The sequence below is a fragment of the Acomys russatus genome, chromosome 3, assembly GCF_903995435.1.
Source record: "Acomys russatus chromosome 3, mAcoRus1.1, whole genome shotgun sequence".
NCBI lineage: Eukaryota > Metazoa > Chordata > Mammalia > Rodentia > Muridae > Acomys > Acomys russatus.
The window spans coordinates 70,840,497-70,866,207 of record NC_067139.1 but is presented as its reverse complement, the minus strand read 5'-3'; the positions used below and the strand labels follow the sequence as shown (position 1 = coordinate 70,866,207).

General features: G+C 48.1%; 1 protein-coding gene across 1 annotated transcript in view; it reads right to left on the bottom strand.

Moving 5' to 3' along the window:
• Nid2 (nidogen 2) overlaps positions 1-24,829 on the bottom strand; it is a 64,341-nt gene extending 39,512 nt beyond the window's left edge. The window contains exons 1-4 of the mRNA XM_051142544.1: positions 24,525-24,829; positions 23,484-23,792; positions 10,819-11,051; positions 4,356-5,041 (exon numbers count right to left, since the gene is read on the bottom strand). Of these exons, the coding sequence (XP_050998501.1) occupies positions 4,356-5,041; positions 10,819-11,051; positions 23,484-23,792; positions 24,525-24,758 (1,462 nt within the window). The 5' untranslated portion in view covers positions 24,759-24,829. The remainder of the gene's footprint in view (positions 1-4,355; positions 5,042-10,818; positions 11,052-23,483; positions 23,793-24,524) is intronic.
• Between the last annotated feature and the right edge of the window lie 882 nt (positions 24,830-25,711).

Sequence of the window (25,711 nt, the reverse complement as noted above, 5' to 3'; positions counted from 1 at the left end):
TCCAGCCTCATGGTCATTTCTTATGTTTATACAGGGTGTGTAACAATGCTGGTGGCAACTGATCAGACTGAAATCAGTCCTCAGGACACTAATAGGCTTCCTCCCTATCACCTCGTGGACACAAGACTCTCCGCACACAGGTGTATGGGAGCCTCTACTCACAACTGTCTTGGTAACCTGGAGGTAGTCCTGGGTGTGAGAGGCTTTTGGGCCTGGAGGGCTGGGTTGAGTGCACAGCCGGCTAGAGCTCCTCCAAGGACAGACCTCCAGTGAGCAGGACACCTGTGAAACCACTCTGAAGGCCAGGAGAAGCACTCAGGCCCTTTCAGGATGAATGACTTCCTAACAGAAAGAGCAGGCCGCTTCCATGGGGCAGAACACATGGGGTACAGGAGCCCAGATGCCCTCCGATCCAGTTCACAGAGCCAACGGAAATCGTTTTAAGGTTCTTATAGATGAACCCCAGCAGGTTCAAGAGCATCAAAACCTCCTTTAGTCAGCCTCAGTGCCTGCCCCTCCACACAGGCAGCTGAAGTGTCTCCGGCAACTCCTTAACTCACCCTACCCCAGCTCCATTTCCACCTCTGTACTCACCCTCCCAGAATGTTCTTACATTCTCCCTTTCTCTTGACCCAGACTCAGATCCCCAAGACCTGCTTGAAGCATCCCCCCTTTCAGTAAGACTTCCTTGACTGCACGTAGCTCCCCCCTCCACCTCACCCCCACACTCCCTGACCCTGTTGCAAGCATGTCTGCCTCTGACCCAGCTAGACTCTACCCACTTTCAGCCTTCAAGCAGGAAGGCTAACACTCTTTCCTTCTAGTTATAGCTCTGAGCATCACTTAAGCTAATAGAATCTAAAACAAGATTCCTGCTTAGAGTACCAGAACACAAGCTACATCTCAAGAAAACTTCCCCCTCAGTCCCCCACTGAGGAGAGCATGAGGATGCTCGGGTAATTCTTTGGCCTGACAACAAACTACTGGAAAATACAGGTCACCTAAGAGAAAGGGTGCCCACACATCCGCTGTACTGCTGGCTCTATGAGTAATGAAAGCAGTTAAGTAAACGACACAAGGCCAGAACCTAGATGTGCCTGATGCTGACATAGTTGGGAAAGAATCTGGAATTCTGGAAAAAAAAAAAAAATCTGTGGCCAAGCGTGATGGCACACACCTTTAATCCCAGCACTCAGGAGACAGAAGGCAGGTGGACCGCTGAGTCTGAGAACAGCCTGGTCTCCATAGCAAGTTCCAAGAAAGCCAGGGCTATACAGCGAGACCCTACCTCAAAAGTAAACAAATAGCCGGGCATGGTGGCACATGCCTTTAATCCCAGCACTCCAGAGGCAGAAGTAGGTGGATCGCTGTGAGTTCGAGGCCAGCCTGGTCTACAAAGCAAGTCTAGGATAGCCAAGGCTACACAGAGAAACCCTGTCTCGAAAAAAAAAAAAAAAGTAAACAAATAAATAATCTATAGGACTAAGAAGATGGCTCAGTCAGTAAAGAAGTTGCCTGGCAAACATTAGGACCCAAGGATGGTTCCCGAAACTCATGTTAAAAAAACAAAACCAAGGGGGCTGGAGAGAGCACTGGATGCTCTTCCAGAGGTCCTGAGTTCAGTTCCCAGTAACCACATGGTGGCTCACAGCCATCTATAACAAGATCTAGTGCCCTCTTCTGGTGTACAGGCACACATGCAGGCTGAGCATTATATATATAATAAATAAATAAATCTTTAAAAAAAACAAAACCAGAAACAGAAACAAGAGAGGCAGGTCCCTAGCACTTGCTGGCCACTAGCCTATGCTCTTTGGCAAGTTCTAAGCCAGCAAGAGACCACCCTGTAGATGGCATTCCTGAGGATGACACTCAAGGCCGTCCTCCACACACTTGCATACATGTGCATGCACAACACACACACACACACACACACACACACACACTTACTCACACTAATTAGAACAATACTAAAAAGAAGGGAGATTTTTCTGGACCTTTAACAAAATCTGAATTCCCTGACTCAGCAAACTGAATAGTACACACTTGAAGGGGAAGCTAAAATGTTTTGGGAACAGTGCTTTCCCTCATACTGCACAACGGAGGTGTGGGTGAGCTCAAATCCACCCACCACCAGAAGCCTTGGACTGGTACATGCCCCAAGCTGGTATATGCAGGTCTCAGTCACATTCATGTCACCAGCTACCCCAGAGTAGGCCCCACGGCTGCCAGATCAGCCTCCAGGATGCCAGTGTCTCCTCTGAACATAAATAACAACAATTACAGGCCTCTATGTTTCACATAGCTTCCAACATTCTTTTTTAAGTGCTAGGCTTCCCCACACGTGACCTTGCACACATAAACACACATAAATATTTTCAAATAAAATTTAAACGTGTTTTTTTTCTCTAAGACTTAAAAGCTTCTGATTGGACAGTCTCCCCCTGAATGTCTTTTTCATAAACATTCTGGCAATTAGATGTCGGTATTAGCTACATTTGGCAGCTGATAAATACCACAGTTCATGCCCCTCCCGGGTTATGCCGTTACCCTCAGTTCCCAACAGCCAGTCCCATCCCAGTCCCTTCTAAGCTCTTAAACAGCCATGCACAACCTTTGACATTGTGACACATCTACGAAGTTCATGCTTTGAGAGCCACGACTGAGTTAGAAAAGAAAAAAAAAATCTCAGAATGTTTTAAGTCAGTTTACAGTTTTGTGCTGGGCCATATCCAGCAACCCCAGATGCTGGCAACCATACACAGATGCACTTTTCGATAACTCTGCACTCTTCTCTGGCCAAGAAAGCATGGTCCCTAACAAAAGGCTGCTCAGAAACACACTTGTATCACGAAATCCCTTCGGGGAAACCTTTGGTCCATGCCTTTAAGCCTCTTTAAAGAGAAAGGACTCGTACTGAAATTTTTTGGAGGTTGTTAGAAGGATCTGAAAGTTCTAGAACCTTCCAAAAACAAATCCCATTCCTTTCTTTGGCTTTACAGAAACTACTGCTCATCTGACTCCTTCAGGGAGAAAGGAGCTGGAGCAGAAGTGTTCTCATGAGTCTTTCATTTTCGCTTTCTCTGTTTCCAAGCTAGTTGGTCACTCTCCACTTGTCCTCCACCTCAGTTCCTACATTTCAAATCCTCTGAAAAATCAGTAAGGACAGCCACTATTTCCTCTTCAAGAACTGACTACTGTAGGCGCTGAGAACGTCACATATATATTCACATTAAATCCTGGCTATCCATTTATGAGAGATCGGAGACTTAGGGGTGAAATAAGTTGCCTCGATATGGCCGAGACTCAAATTTGACCGCTGCTCCTTCCCTAATCATTAGTCAATGTTCCATCCTGAAGTATTTCCCCAAACAACTCCAATCCTGAGGGGGGCGGTCACAGGGGAGCCCAGAAGGTCCTCTTTGCTAGATAAGTATGTTTTTGTCAAAACATGGATGGAAAAACTGAAAGGGGGAAACATAATAGGGAGGGCTGTCACCTGACCCGCCCCTCCTGGCAGAGATCAGTGAGCTCTGTGTGTGTGTGCGTGTGTGTGCGTGTGTGCGCGCACGCGCGCGCGCGCACCTAGGACCCGTTTCCGGTCCATCAGCCAGGGTGAAGAACTGACCCCTCTGGGTATTTCCCCTGCCTGCCTTTCTCCAGCTCTGGTCAGTGAGTCATGGAATGATGCTAAGCCTGCAGGGAGGTGAAGGTCACAGCTGCAGGGACAAGAACCAGAAATAAGAGGCGATGCAGGTGTCTACTGAGGTCTCTCCCCGTGGGCTCTTCAGTGTGTTTGCCTAAGCCTGTAGAGCTCACCTCAGTTAAAGCTAAAGGGACTGGCCCTCCATCCTGTAATGCCTACAAAGCCTCAAAATGGTTCACCTTCCCTGAACTTGCAAACTGAAATCTTTCATTACACTTGGGAGGATAGCTGGCACAAGCGGCCCAGTCCTTTCCCCACTCCATGAGGCTTAACTTTGTAGAACACATTATTAATGGTCAGGAGACTCCAAGAACTCTCCTGCCAAGATTTACTTGGCAAAGGGAATTGTCTCCTTAAACACAAGGAGGAAAAATCAGCTCCAAATTTCTTGCTAAACTTTTCACCTACTTACTTAGGAGGAAAATCACAACTGTGTTTTCGTTTTTGCTTTGGGAAGGGTCTCACACTATCATCCATGCTAGCCTAGAACTCTCTATATAGCCCAGGCTAGCCTTGAATTCAGACGATCCCTCAGCCTCAGCCTTCTGGTGCTGGGACTGCCATAGAAGAGCAAGCATGTCTAGTTTGACGACTCTGCTACATTTTCTTTAAATGAAACCTGGAACGCCCTGTTTCCTGATGCACTTACCATGATCATTATCACCTACGTGGTCCTCCACTCCTACGACATATCTCCCTCCGCTCAGGGGTGGCACGTGACCAGACACTGAGTAATTAGGAAGGACCCCTCCTTCCAGAGGAGGGATGGGAACATCTGGCTGTGACGTCACTGGCCCTGCACCTGGGTAGGGCTGGGTGCTTCCATTCCCAAGGCCTTCCTTGTCTGGAGCAGCTGGGGCTCTGGTGCCCATCTGTCGCAAAGGCTCCACTGGGTCCTTGAAATCCAGCATCTCTCCCTTTCCCAGAGGTGCCCCCTGTTTAGTCTGAGATTCCTGGTAGGATGGCCAGTCACCAGGTGCTGGGTGTGGCATAGGGGAAGCCCCATCAGGCTCTGGAGAGGATGTCCCACCTTCCACAGGGCCTGGATCAGCCTTTGAGTCAAATGACACATCAATTCTGCTGTGGCCTTCCACGGCCTCCCCTGGGTCAATCGGTGGGTATTCAATATCCTCGTCACTCTCATCATAGTAATCAAAAGTGTCCTCAGTATAGCTCTCCAGGGCTGTGTCATGGCTGAAGGAGTGCGCCAGGGGTGCTGAAGAGTGGGCAGCGGACAAGATGACTCCAGCTGTGGCTGGTTTGACATTGCCCAGGGGAAGCCGGCCGCCGCCGATGTGAAAAGCCCATGCTCCAGGAATCCCCAGATTGCTTCGTCTAAGAACGAAGGAAAGAGCTGATTGTAACAACAGGTCCACTCCCTTCCCTCAGAATTTATTTTGAAACTAAAAGACCATAATGAGCAAACCAGAATTCCCCCAGTGTACGTCAAACAGAAACAAACCTTCTAGGTAACCTTCCAGATACCATGCTGGAACTCTGATATAAACTGCCTTATATTTAGCATTATGTGGGGACCCAAAACCAAATGGTCTATGGGAAACCTGTCTATCTAAAAGGAGAGAATTCAAGAGTATTTTATACTTTCTCTGCTTGAGTGAAAACTTAAACATACTCAAAAACACTTAAGTTTAAAGTTCTTCAAACACCTAAACTGACCCAGTGTGCATCAAGTGCTTGACAGGCTTTGCTGTACTCTGCAAGGTAGGGGTGGTAGCTACACTCGATTTTACCGAGGAAAAAGCAGGTTTCGAAGTTAGCCCCCACCCCCACCCCCGCCCCAGAGAAGGTTTCTCTCTGTGTAGCCTTCAACTGTCCTGGAATGGCTTTGTAGACCAGGCTGGCCTCGAGCTCACAGAGATGCACCTGCCTCCCTGAGTGCTAGGATTACAGACGCGTGCCACTGAAGTTAGCTAATCTTAAAATCATACATACACCTAATCATTGGCAGAGCATGAATTTTGTACTAACAAGAAAGCTTGCATTCCAAACATCTACATTATAACATGCTACAAAATCAGTACAAGATGGACGAGAGGTTAAAGAAACTGCACTGCTGTCCACACGGACTAATCTACTAATGACAGAAGATGATGTGCCAGTATTTTTTAATGCCCAATCTAAAGCACTTCTGAGCAAATGCTCAGCACAGGTGAGATACGCACATCGTCATCAAACTGAGTCACAGTGTCTGAAAACTGCTCCTCCTTCTTCCAGCAGAGAGGACCATGAACCCCTCTCAGATCCAAGAGTCGTTTCTCTTTTTTCAGAGGAGTATTATCACACAGGGCGTGCTAGACTCAAACCTGCGATCTTCAGCTGGGACTGCGAGCACGCGGCACCCTTGACACCTCAGTAACCCACTACTTACGTCCATGTCAAAGGTACATTGCAGAGTGTCCTCTTGATCACTGGCCCAGGAATTCTTTGTTGAGAAGACAGGGCGTTGCCACAGAACGGGAGATGTGTGGCCATGCACACGGATCTGTGTGTTCCTGTGAGTTGTGTGTGCTTGCACCCGAATGTCTGTTTTTCTCAGCATGTTTCCTCAAGTGTGCCTCTATCTTTGTATGCGTGTGTCAGAATCAAGGTGTTGACGTCGGGTGCCATCAGCCTGGGGAAGCAGCTATGTATAGCTTCTCTGTAGCTGTCATTTGGGTGTTCTGGAGCACTTCCTGTGTGCCCAGCACTGTGCCTCATTGGCTCCTATTGTAAACACTAAGAGGCAAGTCCCTTCTTGCTTTCCCTCTCCCTCAGTTTTTTGAGACAGGATTTCTCTGTGTAGACCTGCCTGTCCTGGACTGCTTTGTAGACCAGGCTGGCCTCGAACTCCCATCAATTCACCTGCCTCTGCCTCCCAAGTGCTGGGATTAAAGGCATGCACCACCACACTTGGTAATGTTTAAGACTTAACCATAAGAGAAAGCCAAAGTTGTCGAGGCTCTAGGAAGTTGGAACTGGCCAAGGACGCAGTCCTGTGTTTGCACAGAATAACATGCTCTAATTCTCCCATGCTGTGGAATTCCCTCAAAAGTCAACAATGAGGAATAAGAGTGAATGGCTAATAGGAAAATTATAAATTCACTGAATCATATAACAAGAGGTCTTTGTTCTCTGGGGCAGATATTCATCACTCTAGTCTAGGTTTCTACAGCAGTAATGTTTTTAGTAGTTTGAAGGTCTCTTCATTTCTCTGTTTCCCTGTCACCCTATGTGCTGCGCACAGTGCACTACCTATGCGGAAGTGCGTGTGTGCGATTGCTGCTGAATGGGTTGGTTTCTGTCAACTTGATGCAAACTTAGACATAAATCTGGAAAGAGAGAACTTCCATTAAGAAATTACTTCAGGGGGCTGGAGAGATGGCTCAGCGGTTAAGAGCACACTGTCTGTTCTTCCAGGGGTCCTGAGTTCAATTCCCAGCAACCACATGGTGGCTCACAACCATCTATCCTGGGATCTGATGCCCTCTTCCGTCATGTGAGTGTACATGCAGATATATCATTCATACACTAAATAAATAAATAAAATCTTTAAGAAAGAAAGAAAGAAAAACCACTTCAGGCCAGGCGGTGGTGGTGCATGCATTTAAACCCAGCACTCGGGAGGCAGAGGCAGGCGGATCACTGTGAGTTCGAGGCCAGCCTGGTCTACAAATCGAGTCTAGGACAGCCAAGGCTACATAGAGACCCTGCCTCGAAAAAACAAAACAAAACAGCAAAAGAAAGAAAGAAACAAAGAAACAAAGAAACAAAGAAAGAACGCACGCACTTCAATCACTGGCCTGAAGGCAGCTCTCTGGGGCATTTTCTTGGTTAATGGTGAATGGGAGGAGGGGCAGCTCCCTGTGGGGGAGGTACCACCTTAGGGTACCATCTTGGTTGTCTAAGAAAGCAGGCAGAACAAGACACAGACACCAAACCAGTAACAATGTTCCTCGGGCGTCTGCTTCAGCGCCTGCCTCCCTCCAGGTTCCCGCCTTGGCTTCCTTCAGTGCACTGTGACCCAGAGTATATGTAAGCCAAATAAACCCTTTCCACCCCAGGTTGCTTTTGCTCAGTGTCCCATCACAGCAACAGAAAGCAGACTGCAGCAGCCACTACTGTCCACTTAGATATAGAAAGCAAACTGCCATCCTTTCTGCGATTTGCTATATTCAACTTGCCATGGTTCCTTTTTATATTTTGAGACAAGGTCTCATGTAGCTGAGGCTAGCCTCCCAATCTCCATGTTATCAGAGAATGACCTTGACTTTCTCTTTCCTTCTGCCTCCACCTCCCAAACACTGAGACAACAGGTGTGAGTCACTGTGCCCAGTTTACCTGGTGCTGAGGATCAAAACCTGGGCTTCACGTCCACAAGTCAAGCATTCTATCTGTGGCACTTCATCTCCTGCCCTCGCCCGCTATGCTTATAGAAATTAATGTCACAAATAAAATGCATGAAAGACAAACTCCAGGCTGGTGAAATGACTCAGCAGGGAAGCCTTGCTTATCGACAAGAGCTGAGAGCTACACGCAGCTACACATGGTGGGAGAGCACGAACTCCCACAAAACCACCCCGTGTCCTGTGACCTGTGACCTGTGACCTAGACAGCCCTGCACCCCCCCCCCCCCCCTACCCCCCAACTCCCTCCCCTTTACAACCCTGCACAGCAAATGTCATTCATAAAACTGCCAACAACCAGGTTAAGAGGAAACGCTAGGGGACAGAGCCCATCCCCACAGCACGGGCGCTGCAGCTGGGGCGCCTCTTGAGTTTGGAAATGGACAGCTATAAAAGCTTCAAAGAGTAGGAAAATAGAAATTACAGAAGAATAAAGCTAAATAAATGCCTTCTAATGAGGCATAAATCAAGACCCTGGCGTTTTGCCTCAGGGCCTGATGGGAAACTAACCAATTAGCTTACTGAAGAAAAACTGCATCATAAGATGGGACGGCCATGCCTTCCTGCCTGAGCTCTTAGGAGGAACATGTGAGAAATCCCACATGGAGGGCCCAGCACTGGCCCTGTGGGTCATTTCTACTTCATAACCGCTCTCTTCCCTTCCTGCATGTGCGTATTTAAATACTCAGAAGAGCAACACAAACAGGAACAGTGTATGTCCTTCATCTGAGGAGGAGATTCCAGGCCTAGGAAAACAATGTCCCCTTTGGAGAGGCGCAGTGCAGTGTCTAGAGGGACTAAGGCCATGCTTGTGAACTACTTTAGCTCACAAACACTGTCCTCACAACGTTGGGCATATATGATGCAGTGTTTAAACCCTTCCAATGAGAGTATTGACAGAATCTGGAGGCAAGAGACCCCGAAGACAGTGGTTAAGCGTGGACATACTGAAATGAGGCAAAGCCCACGCAGGATGGGCAGGCAGCACTGCTGCGACTCCAAGTAGTGACTGGGCAATTCTCCTCTACAGTTCATGTTATTCTGTTGTTTGTATTTTGTTTCATTTTCTCAGGCATGGAGTACACCAAATCTGTCAGTCATTCTGGTCGCATCTCCCTCTGCTTTTCTCTGGCAACTCTGATTATTTCTGAAAAGCGTCAAAGGAAGAAATGAAGAGCTGGCTGGAGCCAGTCCATGGCAGTAGTGTGTGTGTGTGTGTGTGTGTGTGTGTGTGTGTGTGTGTGTGTGTGTGTTAGTTACACATGTGTATGAAGGTCTTCATGGCTGTGGCAGGGAAACAACTGCTTCTCCTCACAAGCTCTTTGCACACACGCACACACGCCCCACCTCCTGTGGCCATGCGGACACCCATTCTCATTCTAATACTGTATGATTCCTGGTCGTCCTCCCTAGGTGTTGTTGCTGTGCAGGGCCTGTGCCTTAAAAAAAAAAAAAAAAAAAAAACAGGGCCGGGCGTGGTGGCGCACGCCTTTAATCCCAGCACTCGGGAGGCAGAGGCAGGTGGATCGCTGTGAGTTTGAGGCCAGCCTGGTCTACAAAGTGAGTCCAGGATGGCCAAGGCTACACAGAGAAACCCTGTCTCGAAAAACCAAAAAAAAAAAAAAAAACCAACCAACCAACCAAACAAACCAAAAAACCTAATATCTCAAGCGCTCAGCCCTCCCCTCCTAGGGCTCTCTCTACATACAACCTGCAGAGTGAGGGTCTGTAAGCTCCTGGGTAGCAGATGAGGAGAGAAGGCACAGAAGGCAAGTAGCTAGGTTTGTTCTGGAGTCCAGACTACACAACAGCTGAGGAGGAGATCTGCAGGTGCCCAGCATGGAGCACAGAACAGGAAGGGACACGGAGACACTGTATAAAATATCACCCATGATTCACTGCTTCAGATCTGTGCTTGACTGTGGCTTGGCTACTTAGCTCTGACATAAGGTACCTTCCTTAATTTCTGTAAGGCTATTTGTAAAACTGAGGAGGTAGCTATACACGTCCCCTATAAGACGAGGGAGTTTTAACTAAGACAGCATCTGCAAGTGTCTTATCACAATGCACAGTGGCTTACAGGTGATTGACACATCTTTGCTGAGTTACCCTATCTGCCCTATCTGCCCACTCTCTAGGGTAGGGTTTTCCTTCAACCAAGAGTGGTCCAGTGCAACTGAGAAGCAGCTAAGAAATGGATTTGTCTCTGGCAACACTGTGGGCCAACCTATCATCAGGATTTCAGGTGACGATGCCAGAGGAGAAATCCTGAGACTTCTAAAAGCCTCATCTATTCTCCCCATAAAATTCTATCACTTGTAATTTAACCTTCAACAATACCTGTCTGAAAGACCAAGTCACCATGGCCTCTCTCAAGAAATAATTAACCTGAAAAGCCTCCATTGAGGCAGTTATTACTGGGTATTTTTATGTAGCTCCAAGAACAACGTTTTTCATACCAAGCCCCAGTGGTTCTGCAAACACACACATAATTGCCGCTGGTTCTGGTTTCCATGGCTGATGGCACAAGAAAAATAAAGGCTCTTTTATACCTTGGAGAGCCTAAAGCTCCCGGGTCCAACTCAGCTCCTGATTATGACCCAGTGCATTTCTTAGAAGCCACCAAAGCTTATTACCAAATGGTCTCTGGTCACTTGAGATCGTGTTCTTCCAATGGAATGGCTCAGGCACACACTCCCCATTACTTACTGGTAGAGGTTTTTCACAGACTGCTCAGTGTTAGTCAGGCTGAAATACAGCACCTCTCTCTTCAGGTCATCTGCCTCCCCTCGGCAGAAGCCCACCCTAGCGGGAAGCTGCAGCTGCACATTGTAGGACTCTTTGGGGCGGGTTCCGAAGAACTGAAGTCCGTTGGCAGGATAGAGAAAGAGGGCGTAGGTATCAGAGTCATCAGATGCCAGAACAGTCTGGAAAGTGTTCCGCTGTGGACAAAAAGGAATTGCAAACATCCTTAACCAAACAGATAAACAAGAGAAGAAAAACAGAATGCAGGCAGGGTGCCAGAGACCAAATATCTTTCTAAGATCTCCCCACATTGGTGTGGAACACACTCCTTTGTAAGCTACATGAGTTATTATTCTAAATAACTCTTCTCTCTGCCAATTTTGACCAATAGTTAGTGCACAAGTGAAACACTGGTTAAAAAGCTTTAGGGTCACAAGTAAGAGGAGAGGACGAGGAAGGGATAACTAATAGTAAGGATGTTTGGGGGGAAAAACCTGTATGAGGGGCTGGAGAGATGGTTCAGCAGTTAAGAGCACTGGCTGCTCTTCCAGAGTACCCAGGTTCAATTCCAAGCATCCCCGTCGTCATGGCGGCTCACACCTACCTGTGACTCAAGTTCCAGGGCTTCTGGCAGCCTCACACAGACACACGTGCAGGCAAAACGTCCATGAATACTAGGGGGAAAGTCCTATGAAAACCTACTTGCCAACAAAGGGAATTGCCTTACATGGGGAGTAATGCTCCCCCCAATCAGCCCATCAGGTCTCAAGTAAAAAGCCCAGTGACAGGTTAGGCTACCTCGCCCTCAAGTTGTTGCCCAAGGATGCCAGACGATGGTACCAAAGCTGTCTATTGCCATTGCTCAAGGTGCAACATCGGAACCCCGATGCTAACCAGAAAGCTCCCACTGCAGCCGGCTTTCACGGTGCTAGAAGATGCTGTGCAGGCTGCTGAGAGCTACGTAACAGAAGCTCCAGTAAGATGTACTCATAGGTGCCCTAAGCGGAGTGAATATTCTACTTTCTGAATGGATTTAAAGCCTGCTCAGTAAGAGGAAACTTCCGCCTGGTATTGTATATCTGGCCAAGAATCCACAGCTGGGGGTGCTCATATGCCCTGAGCGTGAATCATGACTATTATTTTGTTAGACGGATATAATATCAAATGCCTTGTAAAGACCTATCTATAAAGTGTTCGACTGGCGCAGCTCTCAGTCCTCCTCAGGGGAGCATCTTTGTGCAGCGGACAGTATATACGGACTCGTAACTAGTCAGCATGTAGAGAACAAGCTATCTGTGGAGAGCTCAGCCACAGACCATCCCATGTGTATCTCATCTATGTCCCTCGAGGCTCAGAGAGCATTGTAAAAACAAACAAAGAAATAAAAGAGGTGGAAGGAGTTTAAAGAGCCAGGGGTCAGAAAGAATGGGTCGAAACGACGTCTGATGGAGATAGATGACAGGACTGTTGCACCCATGAACCCACAGCAACTGTGGTGACCAGCAATGGTCCAGCGTGGCGGGGGGAGGGGCAGAAGCACCACTTGTAGCTGACAGGACAGTCGTTGAATGCTAGGGGAGGAAGAGCTGGTTTTCTTTAGGGACGTGCTCCATGGTGAGTCGCCCCTCAGCCAGGCCCACATGGGCTGCACTATTCGTACTCAGTGGGTTATTAAAACAAATGGAAAGGCATGAAGTCATGAGTGGACAGGAGTAGAGGAAGAAGGAAGAGTGGAATATATTGAAAGACGTTGTATGAGTGTATGAAATTCTCAAAAAGTAACTCAAAATTTTTTATTTTAGAATTGTTAAGGTTGCCAAGTTTCTCCAGTTCAAACTCTTTTTGAGAGGCTGGAGTCCTAGTTTGTAATCTTGTGTCTCAGCATCTTTCATTTGGTTGGTTGGTTCATTCGTTCATTCACTGTGTTGGGTTTCAGACCAGGACAAGCAGCTGAGGTGCAAATCGCCTCCAGGTTCTCCCAGCATTCCTCAGCCCTACCGGTTACAGGCAAGGGCTGGCTTGCCCTGCCCTCTACCCTAAACTTTCCAGCCCAGGGGCTAGACTTCCTCTCCCTCAGAGGCTCTTCACTATATAACCCAGACACTTTTGTTCTCGTTCCTTCTCTGGGCCGTCCCCTGCTTCTGTCTCCCTCTGCATGGTGACTTCCCTGGCCCTGTTTCTTTGGGACTGGTTAACCGCCTAAGAGCTGCCCCCAATAAACCTGCCTTTATATACTTTAGTTTGGCTTGAACTGGCTCATTTCGTCAGCAGAGGGTACCCTCTGATGATTCTCACTGTAGGTAAGGCTCAGTCAGGAACCAGCAGATCAAAAAGGCCTCCTTGCTGCTCTCACAGCCAAACTCTCTTTCCTCTTCAGTCTTTTTACAACACAAGTTATCTTGTCACATTGCAGATGAGGAAAGAGACCCGGAGCTTGCACATGTGCTTAAGGTTGGGCAATGAGCCATAGTGGCACCTAGCCACCAGGCCCAGAGTTCAAGCCATTCAAGGGCCTCCCTTCCCAGGCTCAGCTCCACTACACACCCAATCCAATTTGTGCTGTGTTCATATTTCCCTGCACCTAGAAAACCCTAACCACCAAGCACTGCCCATCCCCCGGGTGAGTTCCCTATGGAACCCCTTCTATTCTCCAGTACCCCCTTTGCTGGCTTCTCTTGTTGCCTGGTTTGGTTTTTAACTCAATTCACCAACCTGTTTGAATATTAATTCAACAGCAACCGAGAACCTGCTAAGCTACATTATGTTTGACGCTGCTGGCACAGCACACAGGAGCAGGAGCCCCAAGGTCAGTCTACTGGCCCCCAAGAGCTTGCATTGGAGGATAGGGAAACAGCCATGCTTGGAATCGTAGGAGAGTTACTGAGGGGAGGGATGGTGGTAGAGGCTACAGAGAAAAGACAGCATTAAGGACATATCACATTGGGGGTGGGGTGGTGTCACACTGGCAGCCACTGAACTAGATAAGAGGAGCCAAAGCAGACAGACAGAGCCTGGATTAACACCTGGCAATTACTCACTGGTGTTTCATTTACTGTTTTCAGCAGGACCTTTTTTTTTTTTTTTTTTTTTTTTTTTTTTTTTTTTTTTTTTTTTTGTGGCTTCTATCTTCTTTCACCAAAGAACTGGTTAAGGGACAACTTAGATGCTACAGCCTGTGGCTCTTGCTAGATCATCTTTGTTTCACAATTTAGTGGGGAACTGGGAAGGGCTTTTTTTTTGGGGGGGGGACACATGCTTTATAAAGAAGGTAAATGATATAAAAACATTTACTGGTACCATTAACCCCCCATTTTGCTAAACAAGACAAAGCTGGGCACAGGGCTCAAATTTGCATACAAGGAAGGAAATGTGTCCTTGTGATTTTTGTTTTTTTCCCCTTTCTTGTTCTACAATTTCTCAAATGTTAATTTTACCTTTCCAACACCTAATCCTAAAGTTTAGCTTTGAGGTTAGGCTAATGGGACAAAAAATGCAGCTATTAATATGGTTTCCAAGGGAAACCAGATGTCTCCTCTGTACTCTCTAACCCAAAGTGTTCACTTGCCTTCCTGCTTTAAAAAAAAAAAAAAGAAAGAAAGAAAGAAAAAGAAAAAAGAAAAAAAAGGCCCATGTCCTGAGTTCCCACCTACTACATTTGTTAGAGTTGTGGTCATCAATTATCAGCAAAGCTTGACTCCTCTTCAAAAGGTTAGAATCTCTACGTTTTCATCTCAGGTACATGCAGAACACAGGTCATCAGTCAGGGTGGGGCCAGTCACTACAAGAATTTTATTTCAGTCCCAACAAAATTCAACTAGGGAGATAAAAAGTGGAACTAATGAATCCTTAAATAACCAACCGTGGTGACTCCTGGCATGGCAGCCACAATCAACATCGCAAGATAAGGGAGAACCCAGGTTCTAAATTTAGAGAAATTCTGTAAGATAAGGGCTCTCTACATTTGGAGAAGGGAAGGCGGTGGGGAGAAGGCCTGGGGAAAAGTAAGGAGGGCTGGGATGAGAGAGCCTGGCTTTTAACTAAGATCTCTGTACATTTGACAGTTTATTCATTAGAGACAACTAAAATGTCTTCAGTGTCTTTTCTGTGTCACCTTTTGGACAAGCACTCACTAAGATGTTTAATTTCACTAAGAGTTTAATTTCCTTGTCTCTCCTAAAACGGGCAAACACCAAAGGAAAAAGTAACAAAATCTTCCCTTTAATATAAGTTATGACCCCCAAAGCACATTCCAAAAGAGCTGAGCTGCTTGAAAACTACCCACACAAGAACAGATCCCTTGTCAGGGCTACAGACTTACACACAGAATTGCTAAGAGGCCACTTCTTAGGTCCTAAAGGGCCCTCCTCACAGACAGGCTTTGACTGGTTTCCAGAGGGAAAGGCCCTCACACCCCCAAGAGACAAGCTTTCCAACAGCCCTCCACACAGGCTCTGAGGGGAAACCCTCAGATGAACTGCCAACTCCTACACAAGGATCACTGGTTCCCAACTTCTCTGGGATCCCAGAGAGGAGAGGAGCCCTCCACAGGGTGGGGAGCAGCACAGAGAGGAGAGGAGCCCTCCACAGGGCGGGGAGCAGCACAGAGAGGAGAGGAGCCCTCCACAGGGTGGGGAGCAGCACAGAGAGGAGAGGAGCCCTCCACAGGGCGGGGAGCAGCACAGAGAGGAGAGGAGCCCTCCACAGGGTGGGGAGCAGCACAGAGAGGAGAGGAGCCCTCCACAGGGTGGGGAGCAGCACAGAGAGGAGAGGAGCCCTCCACAGGGTGGGGAGCAGCACAGAGAGGAGAGGAGCCCTCCACAGGATGGGGAGCAGCACAAAGAGGAGAGGCTAGAGTTGCCTAACTGCACAGTCTCCAGGACCCTATTGAGACACAAAGCTAGAAGCCTTAGCAGAAGCCACACAGGAGCCTACGTGTCCTTTCCAGATACAGAATATGGCCTTTCAGTGTTGACAAGACACCACTTGAGCCACATGAGGGAAAGGAAAGATACCATTTGCTAAGGGCAAAACATTAGCGGAAGAATGCCATCTTTCCCACATACCAAAATGGTAACAAATTTAGAATGAGATGATCCCTTCCTGGGGACAAAGTTCCCTGTTCTGTCTTCCTTAAGGATGCATGTTCTCTGGGGTTATAAGACCACTGGATTCTGGCCTCCTGTGCTTTGTGTGAACAGCAACCTCCACTTAGTGTGTTCTTCATGCCCTGTCCTTATGGGGACATTGGCACTCCCAGGGTGTTCGCTACTCACCTCTGTACTGCCAAGGTAAGAAAAATGTCCAGTACTGTCACGATCCCTTGGTGCATCCTCGCTCACATGAGGTCTTCAGGAAAATCTCAGCAGTTTGTTTTTAACCCATTTTCAAATATCTAGTTATTCTCTATTCTGTCTTCGCAGACTTGTGGTCGGGCGCGCACGCGTGCGCGCGCGCGCGCACACACACACACACACACACACACACACACATACACTCAAGCTCCAACCAAATCCAAAGTTCTCAATCAATGACTGTCCTCTCTGCACCAACTCAGCATCCACCATCCCCACGTCAATGTGCCGACACACACTATCACATCAACTGTGATGGATACTACCCACTGTCAGCCTAACACTATCTAGAGTCAGCATGGAAACAGCCGCTGGCATGTCTCTGAGAAATCATCTTGATTAGGTTAATTAAGGAGGGGAGACCCACCCTAAATATCCACAGCACCATCCCCTGGGCTGGATCCTGGACTGCAAACAAAGGAGAAAGCACCCTTAGAACCAGCATCCATCTCCCTCTGCGTCCTGACTATGGATCCCAAGTGCCCAGTGGCCTCCAGCGCCTGGCCTCAGTACCCCCATTCTTCCCCCCAGGACACAGGCTAGCACAGTCCAGGCTCTCCTTCCACCCCCTTCTCAACTCCCATTCTTGTGGCCCTGCCGACCCAAATTCCCAGTCAACAGGAATGTTCTGCATACTGCATAACTCCGTTCCTGATAGCACCGTCCCCCCAGATGAGAACCCAACAGCCCTGCCCTGAAAACAGAACAAGAGAGCAGCAAAGCAATAGTACTCAGACCTTCTCGCCACAGCCTTTCTGCGCTACAGGGACAGCTCAAGAAACCCCAGACTAACGGAAGGGATAAAACACTTTGTTTGTTCACATCGTTCATGCGGTTACACCATGACATCCCTGCATGCTAGCTAGAACATTCTATCACACCCAACGTGGACATCACAGAGAGAATTAGCAGCAACAGAAACACTTAAGTCTATGAAGAGGCTGCGCCTCAGATGTCAGGTTCCCAGGAACTGTAACATTAAGATTACTACACCAGATGTAAGAAAACTGTGTAGAAATCAGAGTCCTCCTGGCAAAGCGGGTGAATGTGTGCCAAAATCTACCTCAAAAAAAAGGGGGGGGGCTGGAGAGATGGCTTAGTGGTTAAGAGCACTGGCTGCTCTTCTAAAGGACCCAGGTTCAATTCCCAGCACCCACATGGCAGCTCACAACTGTCTGTAACTCAAGTTTCAGTGGATCTGGCCCCCTCACACAGACATTCATGTATACCAAATGTCAAATGTACATAAAAATAAATAAATAAAAATTATTTTTTAAAAAATCCATCAAAGCAAGAGCTCAATCCCCAGGGCTTTTGAAGTATTCAGAAGAAGCTTCCACAGGAGCGATTGAAAACGCATCCCGTGCACACAGCCCTCATCCAGGGGAGCAAATCCTGATGCCCCCTCAGCCCACGGCTGAATAAACATCTGGATAGAAAAGTTAAAGAGACAAGAAGTCTGCAGAATGTCCCCCATCCAATTCCCCAACAAAAGAGAAAAGGTAAGAGCAGACAAAAACCAAAACCAGCCAAGCGATGGTGGCACACGCCTTTAATCCCCACACTCAGGGAGGCAGAGGCAGGCGGATCTCTGTGAGTTTCAGGCCAGCCTGGTCTATAGAGCAAGTTGCAGGACAGCCATGGCTACACAGAGAAACCCTGTCTGGGAAAAAAAAAGTGATGTAAACAAACGGTTCCCCATTCCTACAGAGAGGGTCAAAGGTGGCTCCGCAGGTGAAGCCCTGGCCTTGAAATGGAGTTTAATTCCAGGAACCCACATAGAAGGGAAGAAGTGGTACCAGAAGGCTCTTCTCCCAAGCCCTGCATACGCATCATGGTGTGTGCACATGCAAATCATATAAGCGCACATACCACACACATCATACACATACAAACTACACACATGCCACACAAGCACTATACACATACATGCACACCCCATGCGCACATACACACACCATACCTACAGACACACACACACACACACACACACACACACACACACAGTATATACAGACACATTATACAACACCAGGTCAGAGGGAGATGTGCCCGAAAATGACATGAGAGGGAGCTGAGAAGATTGCTCAGCAGGCTGAAGGTGCTTAAAATGCAAGCCTCAGGGCTGGAGAGATGGCTCATGCTCTTCCAGAGGTCCTGAGTTCAATTCCCAGCAACCACATGCGGCTCACAGCCATCTATAATGAAATCGGGTGCCCTCTTCTGGCCTGCAGGCACACATGCAGGTAGAACACTGTATTGTATACGTAATAAATAAATAAATAAATGCAAGCCTGATTACCAGAGTCCAGTTCCCAGATCCAACAACAACAACAAAAAACCAGAAGAAGAGAACTCACTCCAAAGTTGTCCTAGGGCCACTACACATGTCACAGCATGCACACCCATAATAAGTAATTTCTAAAGGTGGTGGTCAGTGCCTAAGGAATGACATTCAAGGTTGGTTGCCCTCTGATCTCCAACACAAGCATAGCCACACAAATGTTTACTACACACACACAAACACACACACACACAAATTTTTTTTTTAAATGAAAGGAGAAAAACAGTGGAAGAATTCTGCCTATGAAATGAGAATATATTAACAAACTAAGCCCATGTCCCCGGTGCTGCAACCTTCATGTCAAATAAGCCCTAACGCAGCTGGGACCCACAGCCCAGCCTCACGGCCCCGGAGTCTCCGTGCAAACACTTCTTTTTTTTTTTTTTTTTTTTACACTTCTTGTTCCAGTTCTTTTACATCTTTCTTTTTTCCTGGTGTAAAAGACCAAGTCAGCTGAACTCTCCTCGGGAGCAGCAGAGCAGTAATTTGAAAGTGATCAGAAGGCGTCAGAAGTGTCCCTCACAGCAACTTCAGTTCACACTTCCTGTGACAGAAATAATGGCACCAAGAACTGCCCTAGCACCAAAGACACAACAAACAATAAAATGCTAACCTTATTTACTGCAAGTCTTGGGGGGGCGGGCACAACTATTATTCTGCCTACTTACATGACCCATGCATAGAAAACGGGTCGTGGATGGAAAGTGTAAGAAAGGGGAAAAATGGCGCACGCCTTTAATCCCAGCAGAGGCAGGAAGATTGGTGTGAGTTGGAGGCCAGCCTGGTCTACAAAGCGAGTCCAGGACAGCTAAGGCTACACAGAGAATCCCTGTCTCGAAAAACAAAAAACAACAACCAAAAAAGAAAAAAAGAAAAGAAAGAGAGAGAGAGAGAAAAAGAATCAGTCTCCTAAGCTTGCCTTTGCCTCACTTGAGGCAGATTCAGAAACTATTTTCTCTTCCATCATCTGTGATAGAAACAGCAATTCTTGCACTTACCCTATAGAATTGTGCAGAGAAGACAATATAAAACACTCTTGCAAGAAGGTAAGAAGAGGGGGCAGAGAGATGGCTGCTTTGTTACGATCACTGGCTCTTCTTCCAGAGAACCTGTGCTCAGTGTCCAGCTCCCATATGGTAGCTCACAACTATCTGTAATCCCAGTTCCAGGGGTTTCTGACACCCTCTTCTGGACTTCATGGGCTCTGCATGCACATAGTGCACAGATACATTCAGACATAAGGCCCATAAACATAACATTTTTTAAAATCTAAAAAGAGAAGACATGATAGCTTGAATGAGCAGACTACTTAACAACTGCCTAAATAGTTTGTCCTTTAGTCCTTACTAATTAATGTCATCAGAAAGAGAGCTCTCGGGCTGGGGTTGTGGCTCCGCTGGTAGAGGGCCTGCTCTGGGTTCAATCCCGATCCCAGCATCAAGCAGGTAGAGTATGATGCTGCAGGCCCACCATCTTAGCACCCAAGGAAGAGGTAGAGGCAAAAGGATCAGAAATTCAAGGTCACCCTCCATTACAACGAGTTTGAAGCCGATCTGGGATGCATGAGACTCATCTTAAGAAAGACACAGGGCGGCTGAAGAGATGGCTCAGAGAGTAAGCGCACTGGCTGCTCTTCCTGAGGTCCTGAGTTCAATTCCCAGCAACCACATGGTGGCCCACGACCATCTATAATGCGATCTGATGCCCTCTTCTGGCCTGCAGGTGTACATGAAGATAGCACTGTATACATAATAATAAATAAATCTTCAAAAAAAAAAAAAAACAAAAAACAAAACAAAAAATAATTAAAAAAGAAAGACACAGGGGAAAAGAGAAGTTTGTCAAAAGCACCAAAAACAAACAAAAAGGAACGACAACAAAAAAGAACACTTCGCCACTTAAAACTGTTCAAAGGCTGTCTACTGTCCAGGAACCAAATCTATATTCCTCAGAGGGGACAACCTCCCTCTACCCTGGGGCCTTCCAGACTTATGTCCCATCACCCTTGCTCAGTACCTGCCATGCCCCAATACACAAAACTCCAGGGCACAGGGTGATACGAGCTCTGCCTTCTAGCCTGTATGAATTAACTTTGCTTGCTCACTGAAACCTACCCAGATGGAATCCCTGAAACAGGAAAGGTTTAGAAGCAGCTCTCTAAGGAGAGGGCCTACTGCACTTACCAGAACAAAGGCTGTCAGTGAGGTCCCTACTGGATGTCAGGAAGACCTTTCCAAGTAAGAGCAGCCCTTCCTCCACCCAGCGCCTACCTCAATGCTGACACAAGGTGACTGTGCAGAAATGGTTTCTGAATATCAACGATGTCTAAATAGAAATTATATGTTCATATATATGGCTCTGTGACGTATGGGGTTGGTTGTTTTGGTTTTTATTTGGTCCCCCCCCCCTTTTCTTTAAGATTACAAGAGAAGCCGGGAAACCAGAACAGTCAAGCACGAGGGCCCCAGTTTGAGCCACATGAAAAGCAGGGCATGGCAGCACAGTTGCAATCTCAGCTCTGAAGAGAGGAACAAGCAGAGCCCTGGGGCTCACTACAGCAAGCCTAGCCTAACTGGGAAGCCCCAAGTCCCAGAGAGACCATGACTTAAAAACAAGATGAACGGCTCCCAAGCAAAGACATTGAAAGTTGACCTCTGGTCCCTACATGCATGTGCACACGTGTGCAAACATGTGCACACATTCTCATTCGTAAATGAAAATTTTAAAAGACTATTAAGAAAACAGAAATATAAGAATTATTGACCTGGTGCTTGCGTTAAAAATGTTTATTCTGGCTGGGCGGTGGTAGCGCATGCCTTTAATCAGCACTTGGGAGGCAGAGGCCAGCCTGGTCTACAAAGCAAGTCCAAGATAGTCAAGGCTACACAGAAACCTTGTCTCAAAAAACAAACAAACCAATAAAGTTTATTTTGTTTACTATTATAAGCTTGTTATACGTGATTTTAGACAAATGTTTTAAAAAATAACGTATGAAGGACTGATGTTAAACATGGTTTTAGATAAATGTTTAAAAAAAGAATGTATGAGGGCTAGAGAGATGGCTCAGAGGTTAAGCGCATTGGCTGCTCTTCCAAAGGTCCTGAGTTCAATTCCCAGCAACCACATGGTGACTTACAACCATCTGTAATAAGATCTAGCGCCCTCTGTATATGCAGACGGAACACTGTATGCATAATAAATAAATAAATAAACATTTAAAAAATAATGTATGAATGAATGAAACAAACCTAACAGTGGAGCCTCTTTTCTCTAGCCCTCTAGCTGGCCCAGGGCCCTGCACAAAGAAGACAGTGCTTGAGTTGAAGGTGTTCTGTTGAACTGCAATGGGACTGCCAAACCCACCTCTACAAGGTTAGTCAGTAAACAAAACTAGAAGTTACCTATCAAGTAAGAAACCGTAACTTCAAATGACGTTCATTTCCAGACCTCTGCTGGTGCAGACTTTACGGAGAGGTCTGTTCCTTTAAGAACATGGACCAAGCACAGCCACTGTCAGTCAGTGACAGTGAGACAAGAGTGGGAGCACTCTCAACCTCTTAGGGAAGACACCACTTCGTTTCCTAGAAAACATGAGCTAACGTAAGCTCGATTTTGTTCCTGGTCCACACCGTTTTACACGCAGGTGGAACGTCACAGGAGGACTGTCTCTACCCACAGCAGGAATGAGGCAATCGACCCTGACCCCACCCATGCTCTCTTCACAAGCTGCCAAAACCAAAGCCTGGAGAAGGGCTGCTGGCGCTTTCCCCAGGGAGACTGCAAAAAAGTCTCCTGCAGACGAAGCATGTCAACTGTTACCTGCAGGGCAGCACGGCAAAAGCTACCAAGAGCTTACTAAAAAGTGCATCCTTCCTGCACTTTCCTGTGATGTCCGCTAAGGCCGTGCAAAGACCTGACTCTTAAAAAAGCGCTCCAAGGGGCTGGAGAGGCACCTCAGCAGTTAAGAGCCCTTGTGACCCTTGCAGGATGCTAGCTCAAATCCCTGCACCCACATCAGTCCAATTAATTGTCTGTACGTAACTGCAGCTTCAGGTAGTCTAAGCCTGCTTCTGGTCCTACCAACACCAGCAGACACACAGAGAAACACATCCACGTGAATCAAATAAACTTTAAAAAGCATTTCATAGTATTAGTTATAATAAAAACAAGGGAATAACCTTAGGGACCACTGCAGACTGTCATAAATCCACCGGGTAAGAGTTTATACAGTCATTATAAATGTTACAGAAATGTAGTGACAAGAGTATACTATCCAGCAGAAAAAGCAAATAAAACAATAATATGAGCACTGTGAACCCACTATAGTTAATGGCAGCAATAATATAGTTAAGAAATAGCTGGAAATCTATATACAAAAAAACCGGAAGGGGCATTTCGAGACAGAGTTTCTCTGTGTATCCAGACTATCCTGGAACTGGGTTTGTAGACCAGGTTGGCATCGAACTCACAGAGATCCGCCTGCCTCTGCCTTCCCAGTGCCGGGATTAAAGACGTGCACCACCACGACCGGCTCCCACACACAAAAGATAAAACAGTGGCAGGAAAATAATAAGTGGTTGCTCCTTTTCAAATGTCCTGAATTTTCCCACTTTTCCTTCAATGAGCTGTTTGTATACTAATAGGTGATTCTAGAAATAAACCGTAAAGTTCATTAAATTCCCCAGGGTCTTTGGTATCTGCACTTAAACAGCCTCTCATTTCACTAAGCAATTGTCTTTGCCAATTTAGCCACATTAGGGAGCCTTAGAGCTTGCTCAGAGACAATAGACTTCACGCCTAAACCGCCTAAGCACTGGTTTCATCCGGTTCAAAGAGGGAGCAGGGGAAGAAACTTCTAGCCAATCCCTTAGCTTCCACTCCAAATCCAAGCCCATCCCTTCAATTTGTTCAGCTGCAGGGTGTCCCTCACTTACCTCCCCCGAAGGCGCAGCCCCGCGCCTGACCTCCTCATAGGCGCCCACGTGCTCCCAGGTGGCCAGGAAGGCGTGGGTGGGGGTGAAGCTGGACCCGGACAGCGGGAAGCCTGTGCGCACGTAGCGGGCAGCCAGACTCAGGACGGCCGGGGAGGTGTCCTCGCGATACAGGATCCGGCCCCTGCCCTGGCTGGTGTCTATGTCAACCAGGAAGGGGGCGATGGCTGGGAAGTCGGTAGGAAAATCATCATCTACGTATTGCGTCTCCCTGGGGAAGTCCTGGGTGGAGATGATGCCGTTGGTGCCCACCTGCAATAAGACCACGGAGTGGGTGATACGATTCAGCTGATAAGGGCACTTCTGTCAAACCTGATGGCTTGAGTTCGAGGACCCAGACCCACAAAGTTGGGGGGAGGGGTTGTTCTCTGACCTTCACACGCACGGGTGGCACGCGAGCCCGGCCCCCAATACATTTTTTTTAAAGGACAAAATAGGGGTGGTCGCTCAAGCCCAAGAACAGCCACCAAGCTCCAGTCCTACGTGCCCACCGCCCCTCCATGAGAAGGGAGCTCTGCTCGAGCCTAGAGCCTTCCTCTCCTCTCCTCGCAGATTAGGAAGTCACATCCAGGGCAACCAGCTCAACTTCTGTGACGGTCCCACCCCTCCAGTGTACTCCACCGTGGGGCCGCTCTAGAACCCCTCCATCTTTCCACTACTGCACTCTCTGGCGCCGCATCCTTGAGAAGACAGCTCTAGCGACCTGCACAGCCTCCCGCCGCCCTAAACGCAAATCCCACTGGCAGCCTCAATTTTCATCATCCTTCCTGCCTAGGATGCCAAAGTAGAGGGGCACCGTTCTTGTTCTCCCTTGAGAGATGATCCTTACTCCTCCACAGTAGGGGTCACGAGCCGAAGCGCTGCCGCAAAGCCTAGTCCCCAGGGTACGACAGCTGTACACGTAGGTTAGTCCATTCCAAGGACACCCTGGGAAGAAGCTACGAGACTCGCTCCCAGCCTCGCACCTCTGGGAGCTGAACTTACGTAAAGGTTGTTGAACTGGACATCGTAGAAGCGTAAGGGTATTGCCAGCTTCACGGCTGGTGAGCTTTCGTCGTCGCCCTCCGGCAATAGCTGGTCTCCCCAGGACTCCCCGTAAGGAAAGAGCTCGTCGGGACGCAGAGCCCCGACACGAGACAGCACCAGCAGCAGCAGCACCAGCAGCAGCGACCGAGGCGATGGCGGTGCCAGTCGCCCGGCTGTCGGGTCCCGAGACATGCTCGCTCCTCCCTAGCTGTACCCTCCACTCCGCGCGTCTCAGCAGGCCACACTGCCCGCCAGTCTCCAACTTGGACCTCTAGTCCGCACTGCGGGCCCGCCCAGCGCGCTGATTGGCTACAGCGCTCGGTCATTGACCAATCAGGGACTCTGAGAAAGTTCGACAGTGGCCACTACATCTGGTTCTCATTAGGTTTTCTAAGACTGCGGTCGTTTGCTGGAGCGGCCGGGCTATGAAGGTGAGGCCGCTGGCCCGGTCTGGGCTGGGCTGCTCCCGATTACTCCTGGGCAACCCCCCACCCTCCAGTATGGGCTACGACGCTGCAGGAGGTGACCTCGTTAGCTGGAGGGACCCCCTGGGCCTGTGCAGCTGCAGGCTGGAGCGACTTTGCGTGCTGGGCTGGCAGAGCTAGGGAGTGTGATGAGGTTACACTCTATAGAGTTCGTGCCCTGCCCTGGGGTCCGGTATACCCCTCTCACTAGAGGCCAGGCCCTAGGATAAAGATTCAAAGAAGCTTTGTCTCCATCCGGGGGCTGCTCCGCCCCACCCAAACTTCCTGCTGAGAAGCGGGCCTTTGTGAAAGGCTGACTCCCAAGTTCCATCCTCAAGCGCTGGCTAGCCTTTGGGAGGACCCTGCCACCCTCTGAAATGTCCTTTCCAGCTGTTTGCCTTTCCTGGGGAAAATTGCCTCAGAGCAGACGGTGAATCCCCCTCGAATTGTGTGATCCCCTAGAATTGGAGGCTGGAGTTAGGCGACAAGGCGCCAGGACGGGACGATCCGGTATTTCTCCTGAACTCTGAGGGTACAGGAACTACCCTACTAGGAGGCCCAGAGTCGGTAACCTGAGCCGCCCCGCAGGATTGGGACCCTCACAAACTGGGAAGCAGCAGCCGCGGTGTGGGGGAACTCCCTCCATCATAAACACACCCTCTGCGAAGCCTTGTGAACCGG